This window comes from Equus przewalskii, unplaced genomic scaffold (genome assembly GCF_037783145.1).
Source record: "Equus przewalskii isolate Varuska unplaced genomic scaffold, EquPr2 ChrUn-9, whole genome shotgun sequence".
Lineage (NCBI taxonomy): Eukaryota > Metazoa > Chordata > Mammalia > Perissodactyla > Equidae > Equus > Equus przewalskii.
In genome coordinates, this window is record NW_027228757.1 from 405,505 (window position 1) to 421,436 (window position 15,932).

Below are 15,932 nucleotides of genomic sequence, written 5' to 3' on the forward strand. Positions count from 1 at the left end.
GAGCATTGCCTGACACAGCATCACGAGATGAGAGGATGGTGCAGAAAAGACCAGGCAGAGATCCGCTGTGCCGTGCACCAGGTCTATAGGAGCTGGAATTGGCTCAGTGCACTAATAACAAAGGACAAAACCTCACTCATTACAGGCTTTGAAAGCCCTGTTCCCTTCCTTTTCTTTTCTTCTTTTTTTTTAATTCCTTGCTTTAGGTGGGATTGAAAGGGCCAGTGGGCGGTCACTGCTCCTGGGCTGATGGGCATTGACACCCAGCCATAACCAGTCACCTGGGATGCCAGTGAGGAGATGTCATCTTTTTCTCTCTCAGCTTTCTGCTCAGCCTGAGGGAAAAGAGGTCAGAAACAGTCTTTTTACGGATCCCCCTACTCCTCCCTTATCCACGCGCCATCCAGCAGGCTCCTAGCATTGCTTCATAATGCTCAAGCCTGTGGCTCAGAACTTTGCTCTGAGGTCAGGGATGAAGCAGCTGAGCTGAGGTGACTGGGAGGCTAACCAAGAGACCCAGGAATCTAGGCCAGCAGACCAGGTACCAGAGGTCATAGTCCAGTGAGTCCACCTCTGACCAAAGAGCTGAGATCCAAGGCAGGAGGCAGAGGCTTTGAGGAGGTGAGCAACCCCATGGAGGAGAGAAGCTCCCACACGCCACAGTGCAGGCTGCATCAGGTCCTCAGGCGATGTGGGGTTGGAGGTTGGGTGGGGAATCCTCACCTCAGATCTCTGGGCCAGGGAGAGTCATGAGAGGTCATCAGCGGGGTCATGGGAGGTCATCATGTCCATCCTTGATTCCACATGGACCCAGCACCAGAAAGACCTACAGCCGCCTCTGTGCTCTTGGTCTCAGCCTACTGAGCACCTGTGGGAGGAAGGGTGGCCCAGACCCTTCACAGAGACAGGTACTTGTCTTCTTGGTCCTGGCCTCCTACAGCCCTGACACCCTCCTGGGGGAACCCCAAGTTAGTCCAGCAGAGAAGACTCATGACTAATCCAGGACAGACTGTGGCCATGGCCTTAGTTATGTCCAAAGCATTTGAAAAAGTCAGATGTTGGAGAGACCATTTCCAAACCTTTGGAACCAGACAGGATCCAAGGAACATGTGACTTGGACGGAGGCTTGAGGCAGGATGGTGGTATTTCAACAGGCAGGGATGAGAGCAAGGAACAGGGAGAGGGAACTGTCATTCTAGACACAGGGATGTCAGTGAGCAAAGAGGGGCTGACCTAGGGGCTGAGGCCAGCATGGTTGTGGGGGGCTGAGGGTCAGCAGAAGAGTCTGGAGACGGCTGGTTCAGACCTTCCCACAAGCTTCACTCCTCAGACCCCACAGCAGCCCCACCAAGGAGGGTGGGAGGACACTGCTCATCCATTCTAACCACCGAGTGCCCCTATCCAAGGTAGGAGAAGAGATGAAGATGTTTTCCTAAGGGGGCAACTCCCAACTTTGGGCCTCTGGAGTCATTTTCTGAGAAACACAAGAATTGAAAGGGCCTGAAACAGTACAAAAACCTCTTCTCACTCCACAGGAAAGTGGTTTTGGGACCCATGGGCTGACGTTGAGGCCGAGGACCAGGTTAGCACAGGTGGCCAAGAGCAAGGGCTCTGGCCAGAATATAATGTACACTAGACACTCTCCCCAACACACACACACACTGCCCAACACATCCAAGGGAGCCCTCCACAAGCTGCAAAGGAAGCATCGGGCCAGTCCCTTTGTGGGCTCCCACCCCCCCATGCTGCCTCCATTGACCCCCAACCCAGCCAGCACCAAGGCCCTCACTCCCTCCTTGGTAGCATGGTCAACACCTCCACAGAGTCTCCACACTTGGGCTCGTGTTCTCAGAAAGACACACAGCAGAGGTTGTGGGGATTAACAAGCACCATCAGGAGGGTCTCCTTTGGGAAGCTTCAGGAGGAGAAGGGTCAGGAACTGAGTCAATGACAGGGAATGAGCACTTGTCCTGCAGGAGTGAGGGTCCTGAGTGGGAGGGCAGCTTGGGAAGGTGGCAGAGGAAGTGGCATGGCCACATGTCATGTGCCCAGGGAGTTGAGGACACAAAGGGCAGAGTAACTCAGACCAAAGTCCAATGGAGCTGGACCAGAGCTGGAAGAGGCAGATGTCTGCAGGGATCAAACTCAGCCTGGAGGTGTCCTAGGAATGCTGATTCTCCTGCTTTCTCCAATTAAGTTATCTTCATGGCCTGGTCTGGCTTCTGGACCTCACTGCAGACAGTAGTGAGAGGTTATTTTCTTCTAGATGTCATTCATCTAGACCCTAGAAATGCAAGACAGAGGGTTCCTAGAACAGCTGCGGGATAGAGAGGCCCCAGAGGGACCTACACAGAACCAATGCTGCTGACATGAACTGCATGTGAACTCCCTCAGAGTGCCCAGCACTACACTGGCCCCAGTTGTAAATTTTCTTAGAAAATACCAGTGACTATCTGGAAAGAGTTAAAGACACAGCAGGGCCAGAAATGCCGAGACCCAGGCACAGGGGGACCTGGGAGAGCCCAGTTGGGCACTGCTCCAAGCTCTCATCTTCTCCCTGCCCCCTCGAGACTCCTGCTGGCTTAGTTCTGCACAGTGGGTGTCACCATCATGGTTCCTGTGTTCCTCCTGCAATTCTATACCTGAGTCATACACGGAGTGGAGCTTGAATCTGGGCCTTGGAAACCTGTACCCTCCCCCACTGCTATGAGCCCCAAGGCCACGCTACAGATCATCCCCTCCACAGGGACGTTCCCTGAGCAGTAAAATGCAGGAGACAGGGAGCCGAGGGCCCAGTGGGGGAGGGGAGGTACAGAGCCAGAAAAGAGAAGTGCAACCTGCCTCTTGCAGTCTCCGTCATCTTCTTCCCAGTGTCTTCCAAAGGCACAGGCCAACCCCGAGGATCAACAGCACGGCCACGATGGTCCCTAGGATGGTTCGCAGGGGGCCAACGGTGGCTTGTCCATGTGAATCTGTTTCCCTCACACAAAGAGAGTGAAGAAGGTTAAGGCAAGAGGGAACTTGAGATACCCATTGCCAAGGAGAGATAGAGAGAGCAGGTGGAGAAGTCTGAGGGTCCTGGGTCAGAAGCTGAAGAGGCAGGAGCATGGAGATTCATTCATTCAACCAGTTCCCAAGCTCCTGCTTGCTGCCAGGGATGTTGAGATGGACAAGACTGGGTCCACGCCCTTGGAGCTCGTCACCCAGCAGGGAAGACTGAGAGAATAACGAAGTCTGCCAGCCAGAGGGATCGCAGTGCAATAGAGGTTTACATCTTGTACCTAGGTCTTCAGGGAAGGGCCTCCCAGAGGAGGTGATGGGTAACCTGAATATTGAGGGAGGAATAGGAGTTTACCAGATACTCAGGGTGGGCAGGACATTCCAGGAGGGAGGAGCACCATATTGAGGACATGGCAGTGTCAAAGAGCCAGCCCCTGGGAAGTTGCCAGCACCCCACTGGGGCAGGCAAGAGAGGGACAGGGCAGGAAGGAGCCAGGCAGAAAGATCAGAGGGAGGCAGGAGTCTGCTCTCAGAGGGTCTAGTGGGTCACACTGAGTGTTGAGCTTTATCTAAGGGTCCAGTACGGGGGTGCGGAGAGGGTCACAGGAGGTTTTTTGTGATGCTGACACATCAGATCCCTCCACCAGCTCATGCAGGGTAGGTTAGAGGGGCGAGGCTGCACTCAGGGGTACCAGGTCATCCGTTCATTCAATGGAACACAGTGAACAAACTGTGCCAGAAGCTGTGCTTGGCACAGGGATTCAGAGGAGAAGAAGACAGGGCCCCTGCTCTCAAGGTGCTCCAGGCTCTGGAGGAGACAGGTACATAAACAGAGCATTGCCACTCAGTGAGGGGCCGGGGACCCTCCTTAAAGGTGATCCCTGAGGGCAGGATGGCTACAGCCCCTGCAGGGCCCTGCGCAAAATGAGAATGAGGAGCCCTGTGTTCAGAGATCGTCAGAAATTTCAAGATGGCCACCACAGAGCTTTAAACCCAGCACGGGGCCCTGTGTGACAACAGGGGACACATGCTACTGAAGTCTGCCATGCCTGAGGGAAATCCTTCAGTAGGAATAAGGCAAGAAATGAAGGAAACGGTGGGAGGAAAGATGGGGGATGAAGCAGCATCTCCAGAGGCTGACAAGCATCAATAGGAGAAGGCGTTCGGGACTCCAACAGAGCAGGTCGGTGTGAAGCAGGTCGGTGTGAAGTGTCAGTGACCAAAACATGGGCACAGGAGTGTCTGAGCCCTGAATCCTACAGGGAGTCCCTGGAGATCAAACACTTCAGGCGACACAGACAAATGACACAATCTAGGTTCTTTCCCGAAGACCACTCTGCATTCCCTGTGGAGGACGGGTCGGGTGGGAGAGGTGCTGGACAGCTGCTGCCCACCAGCATGGGCAAGAGGTGAGAGGCATTGACATGACAGTCATTTAAGAACAGAAACAAGTTGGATGTGCCTCCCAGACTCCTGTAGGGGGTGACCAGGTGGGGGTGGTGGTGATAAACATGGTGGGGAAAAAAGCCCAGAATCCTCAGACCCAGTGCTCCCTGAGCTCCGACAGTGCCCTCCCCACCACCACCAGCAGGTTGTACTCACCATGGGCACAGACTTCCCCAAGGGCTGAGGTGACAGTTTTCTGGTCCTCAGAGTTGCTGACCACACAGGTGAGGCTGGCATTGGGCTGGCGCAGAGGTAGGTTCACAGCCAGGGTCCAGGAATTGGGGGCTGGTCCCTGTGTCCCTTTCTGCTCCAGCTCCTTGGGGAGGCCCTTGCTTTCCCAGGTCACATTCAGGTCCTCTGTGACCCCAGCAGCCCTGCACTCTAAGATGACGCTGCACCAGCGTGGTGTGATGGACAGTGACTGGACCAGGATCTGGGGAAGGGGCACAGGTTCTGGAGTAGGAGGGACAAGAGAATGGAGCCTCACATGAGTGTAGAACATTACAATTGCCACATTCTCACCCATTATCTCATTAAAGCTTTGTCTTCCTTCCTCTAGGAAGGGGAGACATTTTACAGATGAAATAGAATTTATCCAAAGCTAAATATGTTGCAAGAGACAAGAAGGAAGGGAGCCACTGAGTTAAGCCTTATGTGACTGCACTAGACCGAGCAAGGCTTAAAGTCTCCCACAAGAAAATAAAGCCTGCACTCCACCTACCCAAGGCCCTTTATTTTTAGAAAATGGGTCTTTACTAGAAGGAGAAGTCGGGATTGAAGGACTTGTCCTGGTCCAGGGCCCTCGCCTGTTTCTCCTGCTGAGGTGATGCCTGGACTACACAGCCCACAGTGAACAAGGATATCTGGCCAGCTCTGGGAGTCCAGAGAAGGGCCCCATGCCACCCAAAGTGCAGACATTTGTGGGAGATGCAGTGGTAGCCACTAGGAATGACAACCCCAAGTGTGGTTAGAATGTGGCACTGAACTTGTGGTACACAGAGGAACAGAAGTGACAGGTTTACAAGCCAGTCATAGAAATCCCATGGGGCCCTAAAGCTGTCAAAGCCACTCTCTGTAGGAGGGTATTTCTCTATGCAGAGGAGCTGTAGGGTAAGAAAGAGGGGCTAAATGAGGTCTTCAGAAGTGTGGCAGGCTAGACTTTCTCCTACGTCTATGGAGGCTCTTAGGGCTGGATTTTGTGAGTGAGGCTGGCATCGGGCTGAGGCTGAGGAAGAGCAGAGGGAATAGGGAGGATGAACTACACGTGATTTCTGAATTATGGCAGGCAGAACAGTGCCCCCCGCCCAAAGATGTCCGCATCCTAATCCTCAGGGCCTGTGAACGTGTTAGGTTAATGGCAAAGGGGAAGTAAGGTAATGGATAGAATTAAGGTTGCTGATCAGCTGACCCCAATATAGTGAGATTATTCTGGATTATCTGGATGGGATCTGTGTAATCACAGGGGTACTTAAGAGTGGAAGAAGGAAGGAGAGTTCAGAGGGAGGCAATGTGAGGAGGACTCGTCCCACCATTGCTGCCTTGAAGACAGACAAAGGTGGTCAAGAGCTAGGAATGCAGGCAGCCACCAGGAGGTGGAAAAGGCAAGAAAGTGTTTCTCCCCTGGCTCCTCCAGAAAGGAACACGCCCTGCCAACACCCTGACTTGAGCCCAGTGAGACCCGTGTCTGACTTCTGACCTACATACAGCACAGCAAGATAATGAACTTGTGTTGATTTAAGCCACCAAGTCCCCCCTTATTGCTGGTTTCATTTTCTGCAGTGTCATTTACCCACAGTCAACCAGTCTGAAAATATTAAATGGAAAATTCCAGAAATAAAAAACTCGTGTGAAATTGCATGCTATTCTGCGTAGCATGTCAAATCTCGCATCATCTCACTCCCTCCCACCTGGGACGTGAATCATCCCTTTGTCCGGTGTATCCCTTTGCCCAGTGTAGCTGTATGGGCTACCCGCCCGTTAGTCACTTAGTAGACGTCTCAGCTATCAGATGACTGTGGCGTTATTCCAGTGCTTGTGCTCTAGTAACCCGTATTTCACTTAGTCAGGACCCCAAAGCACAGAGCAGCAATGCTGGCAATTCAGATAGACCAAAGAGAAGTCATGAAGTGCTTCCTTTAAGTGAAAACGTGAAAGTTCTTGACTTAATGAAGAAAGGAAAAAAATAGAATGCGAAGTTGCTAAGATCTACAGTAACTTTTATTACAGTACGCTGCTTTAATTGTACTTTTTTTTTTGTTTTTGCTTTTTATCCTCAAATCCCCCCTGTAAGTAGTTGTATATTTTAGTTGTGGGTCCTTCTAGTTGTGGAATGTGGGACGCCACCTCAGTATGGCCTGATGAGTGGTGCCATGTCCGCAACCGGGATCTGAAGCTGTGAAACCCCGGGCTGCCAAAGTGGAGCACACGAATTTAACCACCCGGCCACGGGGCTGGCCCTAATTGTTCTCTTTTATCATTACTTATTGTACATCTCTTACTGTGCCTAATTTATAAATTAAACTTTATCATAGGTATGTATGAATAGGGAAAACATAGTATATATAGGGTTCAGTACTACCAACGGTTTCAAGCATCCACTGGGGTCTGGAACGTATCCCCCACGGATAGGGAGAACTACCGTAATGTGTTCCAGCAGCAATAGAAAACTAACACATAAATAAGTCAACTTAATCCTCTAAAGAACAATAAGTGTTATGGAAAAATTCCATTTCCCCCAAACTTCCATTTTCCTCTCCCAAAACACTGAAGTGACTTTATCCCTGGTGTGAATCTCAGCTCTGCTCCCCATTTGTGCTGAACCCACTTATCCTAATTTCAAGGGAGAAAATAGAGCCTGAAGGCTGGCATTGGGAAGGAGTGCTGCAAAATGGGGCCCGTGTGACACTCTTAGGTACAAAAGAAGGTCATAGCCATGGGATTGAGGTGAGGGGGTGTCACGTACCATAGACAGTGAGGTAGAAAATCTGGTTAGATTCCATTCCCCCAGTCAAGCTGGCTCGAGCCCGGTACTGCCCACTGTCACCACGTGTCAAATTCTCAATCCTCAGGGACGTCATGTTGGGCACATGGACCCTCTGCTTGTACTTGTCCTCAAAGCAGACCCAGGTTGGAGTCCCTTCTGACCCATTATGGACTCGCAGGATGACTCTGTATTTTAAGTCAGGGCCAAAGCCCCACGAGATCTCCTCCAGCTTGGTTCCTGGTTCCTTGATCACATGAAACAACACAGACCCTCCTTGGATCTCCTTTAAAGGAACGTGGACTCCAGATTCCTGAACTCCAGCACCATGTGCTCCAGAACTCTTGACCTCAGTGCTGCAGACACCTAGGGCATTGGAAACAGGAATGTGAGTGTTTTTTCATCAAGAATAACAGAGAGAACCACAGAACCCATCTTTTTAATGAAATCCATCCAGTACATTACCTTGATTCTTGGAAGGCAGCCTAGTACAATGAACTTGAAACAATTCTTGAATCAAGTCCTTGTTCCAGTGGGGTATAACCTTGAATAAGTTACTTAAACTTGCTAACCTGCAGTCAGGTTCTCTACCTGCCTCAAAAAGATAGTGTGAATTAAATGAGCTCAGGGATCAAAAGCACCAGCACATTTTCTGACACATGCTAAGACCATATCTGTAGGAGGCAGCTTCCAAGGTGGGCCCAAAGACCCCTCCCTCCTCATGCTTACACCCTTGGATCCACCTCCCCTGGAGTGTGGTCCGACCTGGTGACTTGCTTCTAAGGAACAGGATACAGCAAAGATGATGGGATGTCACCTAGCGATGTGAGGTTATACACGACTATGACCCATCTTGCTCGCACTCTCTCTCTCCCTCAGTCTGATGGAGCCAGCTGCATGTTGTCAGCTGCCCTGTGGAGAGGCCCACACAGCGAGGAACTGAGGGCAGACTCCAGCCAACAGCCAGGGAGGAACTGAGGCCCTCAGTCCAACAGCCACAGGAACTGCATCCTACCAGCAATCACACGAGTGAGCTCAGAAGCAGATTCTTCCCAGCTGAGCCTTGAGCTGACGGCAGCCCACACCAAGGCCTTGATTTCAGTCTCAGAGACCCTGAGCCATAGGACCAGCTAAAGGACCCCTGGATCCTGACCCACAGAAACTGCGAGACTGTACATGGTATTATTTTAAGGCACAAGTTTTCGAGTAACAGGTTACACAGCAATGGATAACTAATACAATAACAAGGTTGCTCTCCCTTCCCCTTCCTTCCAGGCAGTGTAGTAGTCAGGATGGGCTGGGCTGGGCTGTGGTAACAAATAATTACAATACCTCAGGGTCTTAGAAAAGGAGAGTTTATATCATACAGCACATGTCCCATGAGAGAGGGAGGGAGGGGGCCTGTCACACGTGGTGGAGGCTCCACCACCTTGTAGCTGCACCACATGAAATCCACAGTGTCCTCAGAGCCTCTCAGTCCCACCTCAGAGTATTTTTATTGAAAGATGCTGAGGGGTCAGACTGGGTGATCCAGTACAACAGGTGGTCTACAGCTTGGACTTCAGAGCCAGCGAGACTAAAGTTGACGCCGGGTCTCCATCTCCTGGCTGTGAGGGATGTGAGCTGTTATTGAACCTCTCAGCCTTCACTTTCTCATCTGTGAAATGGAAATGATGACAGTGCTCACCTCACAGAATTATTGTGGCGATATAAGAAGATAAAAGCTCTCAGCACAGTGCTCAATAATTCATCCATAAATGTGTTCCAGCTCATTATGATGATGATGATTCTTGACCAAGCCTACCTGGGATCAGAACCAGACATTCCCAGGTCCCAGGATGGTGCCCTTTCCTCTTCCCTATCTGCCCCTCTAAGGGGTCTCGCCCTGGGTACAGGGCTGGGCTCAGACACCCGTGGGTGCAATCCCATAGGCAGCGGTAGGGAGTCGAAGTCCAGCCAGGGCCTTCTTGTTTACCAAAGGCCTCAGACTGAAAGGAAATTTATTGCTGTGTAGACAGCAGCTGGTTTCCATGGCCACTGTCAACTCCCATTTTACCAGGTACCCGAGGACATCTGTGCTACAGGGGAGAGTGGTAAAGATGGAGGAAGGACAGGCTACATGCTATCCCAAGCTTGGGTTGAAAAAATTTGTATTATCAACTCTATTTGGTGTGGGCATTTTCCCCCATTTTTAATGAGTTGCTCTGTAATTGTAAATGTATTATGTGTTCATAGAAAACTATTATATGGATTATGTAGTTGATTCAAATAAAAGTTCGAAGAGTGCCTCCTTCCCGAGGTAAGCACTGTTATTGACCTGTATCCTTCTAGAACTCTACCTATATAGCTTCAAATGCCATAAACTCTGTAAACACGGGGCATCTGTTTGTACATTCATTCCAGCATCTTCATGGCCTCTGAGTGTGGGCATGGTCTCTGACTCTTCCTTTGAACAGGCTGTGACAGCCTCCTGGTTCCCTCATTAACTAATGAGTGAAATTAAAGTATTCTTTAACACCTTGGTCAATCATGGCATTCAGAGTTAATCTCATGTTGAAATATGTAATTTTGGGTACAGCAATGGACACTGACCATAAGTGTTCTATCTAACCTGAGGCTCAAAGAAACAGCCCCGTTGCAATGGGGAAATGTACAGACAGCCGAACTGAGAGACAGCATTTCAGTCTCCAGTGTGGCACTTTCCTAAGGGATTTTCACAGGTAATTCTGACCAAACAGTGTTTGCCTTTTCCACCACCTCCCCCGCCACCCCCAGCATTGGTAAGAAGGGGTCAGCACCAAGGGAACAGAGAGAAAGAAGCTGATATTTTCTGCTCAACAGACAGAAACTGAGAAGGTGTGGCCGAGGTTCTCAGCTGCTTCTGAGCAGCACAGCTGCAGCGAGCTTTCCCCAGTGGGATTTGCAGACTGATTTCCACACACTGGGGGAAGGAGATGATGTCCTTCTAGGTGGTCTGGAGACCCCTCTCAGGAGCAGTTGACAGAAAAAAAAGAGGACAAGGTTGGATCTCAAAGACAAGGCTTGAGGAGGAGGATTCCCTCTCTCCTTGGAGGGCTGAGGAAGTGACCACAGAGACTGCCAGGGATCTTCTCTTTGAAGGTGCCCTAAATAGGCTCACCAGCTGGCAGTCCCTGTCAGGCCACAGGAATAGGACAGCACGGGATGGAGAGACAGAGCAGAGGCCTTGAAGCAGCCACAGGAGAGTCCTGTCTGGGTGGAGTCACCAAATCGCAGAATGTCATAGCTGGGAGGGGCCTTAGAGGGGATCTGCCCAGGCCCTCCTTTCACAGAGGAGGAGGCTCCCTAGTGAATGACCTTGCCCTGGGTCACGCAGGGCAGAGCCAGACCTGGAGCCTGAGTCTCCTCTCTTCCCTCCCAGGGCTTCTCCCCTGCAGGAGCTGCCCACCAGCTCCCCCACCCTTTCCCTGCCCTCCCCAGGACTCCTCCGTGCCAGCACTGCTGTCTGATCCCAGGATCTGAGCAGGTCCCAGAGTCTCACCCTCCAACTTCCCTCTCCAGGGAAAGGGAAGCAAGACTTAGAGGGGTAGCAGAGCAGGGGCTTCTGGCTAGGGGAGGGTTAAACAGCAGCCCAGCCTGACTCCCCACTTTCTAGAGAGGAGGGACCCAGGGAGAGAGGAGGCTCAGCCCTCAGCCTGCAGGGAGGATTGGCCCCTGAAGCTGCGTGGGGAGCACCAGCTGAGAGGAAGATGGACGAAGACTTAGAAAGAGAAGGAAGGCAGCAAGAGCTCTCTGGGCCACAAAGGATGTAATCCTGAACAAGGAAATAAAGCCAGAGGAGGGCATGGTGGTAAACAAGGTACAGATAAAATTCACTTGAATAATATAAAGTTTAACACTCAAAAATCACCATAAAATGTTGTCCATTTTTCTGACCATTCCTCCTTTTTCCTTCCTCCCTCCCTCTCCATCTCTCTCTCTCTTCCCTCTATAATCTTCCAACCCCAGAGCCTATGGAGAAAGCTGTATATAATTTAACATACTTCTCCATTTAAATAAAATTGGCTAAGTGGAGAAATCCTACATTTTACTGTTGACAAAACGTTACCTGGTTAAAGGGGTCTAATGCAAAGCTCATCATGAATTCAAGACATCCTGTGTACAGACGCTCTCTAATCCACTAAATTTCATATAATTCCCTGCAACTTCATATAGTGGCTGGGATGTTAGAACAAAAAAAATACAATGAAACCTTTCACAGCTTTCACCTGAATTCATAATTCACTAATTATTATTATTTTCATTAGTTCTTTATTTAATTTCATTATATGTAAACATAAAATCTCCGATAAAGTAATAGATGAGATACTCAGGCTTCCTTAGGACAGCCTTTCTTTCAGTTCTCTTTCTGTTTAACCCTCCCCCGTCTCTACTTCCCCCTCCTTTCTCTCCTCCCCAAGTTCACCCTCTCTGGAAACCCACCTTAGCAGTCTGCTGTTTCCTTCCACATTTTCTCCATTTATAAACATGTGAGTACACAGACACCCTTAAATTTTGAAGGCTCTTGTTCATTTACAAAATTAGATTCCATTGTATTCATCCTCCTGCATCTTGCTCGTGGAAACCCATGCCTCTGAACTCATGGAAATTGGAAATCCCACCCGGACAACTGGTACATTTGGTTTTTATCCTCCATGTTATCCCATGGTACAGATAGTCCTCAGTTTGTACAATGATTCACGAGCTGCTGGTGCTTCCTGTGTTCCCAGGGTTTGTCTCTAAAGAACTGCTTTCAGTCTGGGGTCTCCAGGACCTGGGCAGCATGTGGCAGTGGAGGGAGATGCAACCCACAGGCAGGAAAAAGGCATCCTCCTAGAGGGTTCACTTTACCCGAAGATAAACACTTCTTAACTTTTGAACATGAAAACTAACAATGTAGCGGAACGCAAAATTCACAAGTAATTTTAAGTTAAATGTGAGACTCCCAGGGACTCTCTCCTTGGTGCTTGGAGCTAAGACCCAAACCCAGACGGGGAGTGCTCATTCACTCTCCTTTTTCAGAGGAGAAACCCAAGAAGCTGGAGTTGATTCCTCCAGCTCAGGCACGGAGCTGCCAGGTCAGCCCCCTCTCCACACGACAGCTTCAGAGGCTGGCAGGTCCCCTCTGAGTTCCAGGCCTGGGGTGCCGCGTTCCCACCTGCTGTGTCCCCAGGAGCCGCTTCTTTGTCTCCGTCCCACTCCCCAGGCAGCTCCAGACTCTCCCAGCTTCCCTGTCATTGCAGCAGAAGTGGCCTCACCTCCCTGTTAATGGTCCCCTTGATGCGGCCAAGGCCGCCCTAGCTCAGGGTTCCCAGACTCCCCACAACCAAAATGCCATCGGTTCTTTCTGTTCACCCCTAGACTTGAAACCAAATGCAGTGCGTTTGCTAAATTAAAGACTTGTTTTGTCTTTTTGTCCACCAAAGACAGCAGACGGGGAGGGAGACCCTGCCCCCCCTGCTCCACCCCGCTGCCCTCCCTCCCCGGAGCCCGGGCCACTCACTGAGGAGGAGGCTGCTGAAGCCCAGGAGCCAGGAGGCCCAGCAGAGTGGGGGGTCTTCTGAGCAGGGCCCCATCGCAGGCTCCCTGCCAGCCTGTCCCGCTGCAGAGGAAACATCCAGGAGGCAGAGACAAAAGCAGAGGGAAAGCTTCACTCAGACAAGCCCTTTACGCTCTTCCCCACCCAAAGGGCGGAGCTTAATATTAGTTCTGGGATCGCAGCCCAATAGTTAGAGTGACTCATTCAGATCTTTCCTGTCATCCCTGGTATCTACAGTGAGACGTCAATCATAATTGCAGAACCAGTTATAAACAGCCTCACACTATGATCCTCCTGGCCCAGTGTTGCAGAGACCCCTCCCTGCAGTGATCTCACACTTTTCAGCCCTACACCCACTCAAAACCCTCACCTGCTTCTCCGGTCAACAGCCTGCCCCAGGCAGCCCTGGCCAGCAGTGTCAGTGTGGTCAGCTCAGAGGTCACCCCGTTACAGCCAGGCTGGGCTAAGCCTCTCCTGTCCTCTGTCCCCATACCATTGAATGAGTCAAATTTTCACTCAGATTCTCCGCAAATTTCAACTGTCAGTCACCTAAGTAAGAAGCTCTGAGCAAAAAAGCAAAGCTCTTTATGGGAAACGTTAAATCCCCACACCCCCAATGCACATGTTGCCGTTTGCCTATTGCTTGAGCCTACATGGCTTTCTCAGCGGCCACTAGTGCTAGTGATGCTCCCCACACAGGGCGCAGACTAACCTCTACAGAAACTGACAGGCTCTTAGCTGCATCACAACAGGCTTTTCCTCTAAGCTTCTGCCAGCCCTGCTCCTGCCATCACAGAGCGGCAGGGACAGAGACCTGCACACTCCTCCTGGACGCAGCCTCCGCTGTCTCAGACTCACCGCCCCTACTGAGGGTCAGGCCCTGGACTCTTCCCCCAGACTGGAGACTCTGCAACATTGAGAACTGTTGACTCCCATAACCCAGGGGAGCAGCCCCATCTTCCTAACTTGCGGGCAGTGCCTCCTTCTCCTCCCCACTGAGGCTTCCCCCTCAGCTGCCCAGGTAGCACACCCCAAGGCTGGAGCTGCAGCACTGGCCCCATGACCACGCACTGAAGGTGGTCAGGGCACTGCATACTAAACCCATTTTATGGATGTGAAACCTTAGTCCTAAGGGGTTGTGCAACCTGTGAAAGGTCACACAGCAAACCAAGGTTCAGGGTGTGGACTCTTAACAACAAACTCTGGAAAAAAGTCCCCAATATCACAGTTGCTGTCCAGAACTACTATGTGGCCTCAAGCAGGTCACCTGAGTCGAGGTTGTGTGTCCCCTAAACTGCTCTGCAGCATCCCAGACAAGAGAATATGCAACACTGGCTAGATTCCTCCACCCCCACTTAGTTATGAAGACATTACTTCAAAGACAATCCATGAGTCCTGTGGTCAGAAGCTTCTTGCATGGAGAGAAAATCTGGGCAGCTCCTCCACTGGTCACTCTCAGGGTGATGGGCAGCAAGTCTTTCAGGTCCCCCTCCCCTATGTCCCTACACCTCTTGTGAGAGCACTCTTCATGTAAGAACTGTTGGGTTATAAAAACCAATTGCTTAAGGGGGGTGGAGAGGAGGAGCCTAGAGACAGGGAACCAGCAATGCAGGTGCAGGCCAGGGACACTGCAGAGAGCCAGACAGTAGACTTTTTCATGCTGGCAAAGCATCAGGGAGTTTTTAAAAATCCAGATATCTAACCTCATTTCTACATCCAAGCCATTCTGTGCCAAGGTCTAACACACAAACAAGCACACACGCCAGCCACAGAGCCTTTGGTAAGAGTGTGCTACACACAACTACCTGATGCCAGGAACGTTTTGGAAATTAAAGGAGGGCACACCTGGATCTACAGCGGCATGATGCATGTGTCAGGAAGGGCCAGATAGGAGAAAAATGTAGAGTTCAGTGAGCTGAGCACACAGGAAGAACGAGAGACCTGAGAGGTGACCAGGAGAATGAGGTTATTCTCTGATTCGTAGGAATCAGAAGTTCCTGCAAATTCACAGGAATTGTAGGGAATTCTCCGGACCTCCAAGTGAGTCTGTGGACGTCATGTCTATTTTATTTGAATTCCAAAGGGCAGGACACCCAGTTGAGAGAGGGTCATGTGAAGAATGCATTTATTGAATATCTACTCTATGCCAGAGGCTTTCCATGTGTTCTTTCAACTAATCCACAACATATGTTTAATTAAATCCTCAAAACACCATATTATCTAAGCATTACACGCACTATGAAGGAGCATCCTGAAAGTCCAAAGAGATTAAATAACTTGTCCAAGATCATATTTTAAATAAATGGCAGTGTGCTCACAAGCTGACAACATCATCCCAGCCGTGGACGTGCCCTAGAGGAAAAGGAGAGTGTAGATTCTGAGAAATTCAAGTCACCACTGTGAAAGACCCTGGCAGGAGAGAGATTGGCCACTTTATGATGTGAGGGGAACCTGTATCCCCAGGAGGAGGGCTAGGTGTTTAGGTAAAGGAGAGTTTGGAGGACAGGGTCTGAATTATGCTCTTTTCCCTGACCACCTTGCCTGGGTGAAAGAGAAGAGCCACCTGCCCAGCCATGAGAGATTGGCAGTGGAGCAGCAGGGCAGCCCCAGAGCTGGACTGGAGATGGGGATAGAGCAGCAGGTGCACACTGGTCATCACTATCCTTTTCTTCTTCTTTCCTGCTTCTCTATAATCCAACTATTTGCTGATAAGAAAAGTTTTAATTAATATTTTTATTTAAAATACATAGAACTAAAACTTTAGAAAGTAATAACACAATAATGTTTGGTTTCAAGGGGTCATTCAGGAAGAAGTATGTAAACACTGAACAACTTTAGCCATAATTAGAAAACAATAATTTACAATGTATGTTAAAATGTGAAGAGTAGAAAAATTCCACGTAAGGACCTTCAAAACTTCTCTCCTTCACAAAGACAGTGAGAAAACTG

General features: G+C 50.3%; 1 protein-coding gene across 4 annotated transcripts; it reads right to left on the reverse strand.

Annotated features, from left to right (window-relative positions):
* Positions 1–1,212: 1,212 nt before the first annotated feature.
* On the reverse strand, positions 1,213–13,226 carry LOC103541694 (SLAM family member 8-like). 4 transcript variants are annotated; one of them, XM_070608544.1, is made up of 5 exons: positions 12,948–13,226; positions 7,409–7,792; positions 4,603–4,899; positions 2,842–2,972; positions 1,213–2,284 (listed from the first exon to the last, which is right to left on the reverse strand). In XM_070608544.1, exons 1-4 carry the CDS (start codon positions 13,018–13,020, stop codon positions 2,857–2,859), a joined length of 870 nt encoding a protein of 289 aa, XP_070464645.1. In that variant the 5' UTR covers positions 13,021–13,226; the 3' UTR covers positions 1,213–2,284; positions 2,842–2,856. The 4 variants fall into 4 exon arrangements, with proteins under 4 accessions (XP_070464645.1, XP_008506775.2, XP_008506773.2 ...); XM_008508553.2 differs by having other exon boundaries at positions 1,821–2,232; positions 2,838–2,972; positions 12,948–13,126; XM_008508551.2 differs by having other exon boundaries at positions 1,821–2,284; positions 2,838–2,972; positions 12,948–13,126.
* Positions 13,227–15,932: the final 2,706 nt, after the last annotated feature.

What these genes read in the sequence shown, in the direction of transcription:
- LOC103541694 (XM_070608544.1), bottom strand. Translation starts at nt 13,020, where the DNA reads ATGGGGCCCTGCTCAGAAGACCCCCCACTCTGCTGGGCCTCCTGGCTC. An exon ending in CTTCAGCAGCCTCCTCCTCA is followed by an intron (nt 7,793 to 12,947) that starts GTGAGTGGCCCG and finishes CCAATGCCCTAG; the next exon opens with GTGTCTGCAGCACTGAGGTC. An exon ending in TTTCTACCTCACTGTCTATG is followed by an intron (nt 4,900 to 7,408) that starts GTACGTGACACC and finishes CTCCTACTCCAG; the next exon opens with AACCTGTGCCCCTTCCCCAG.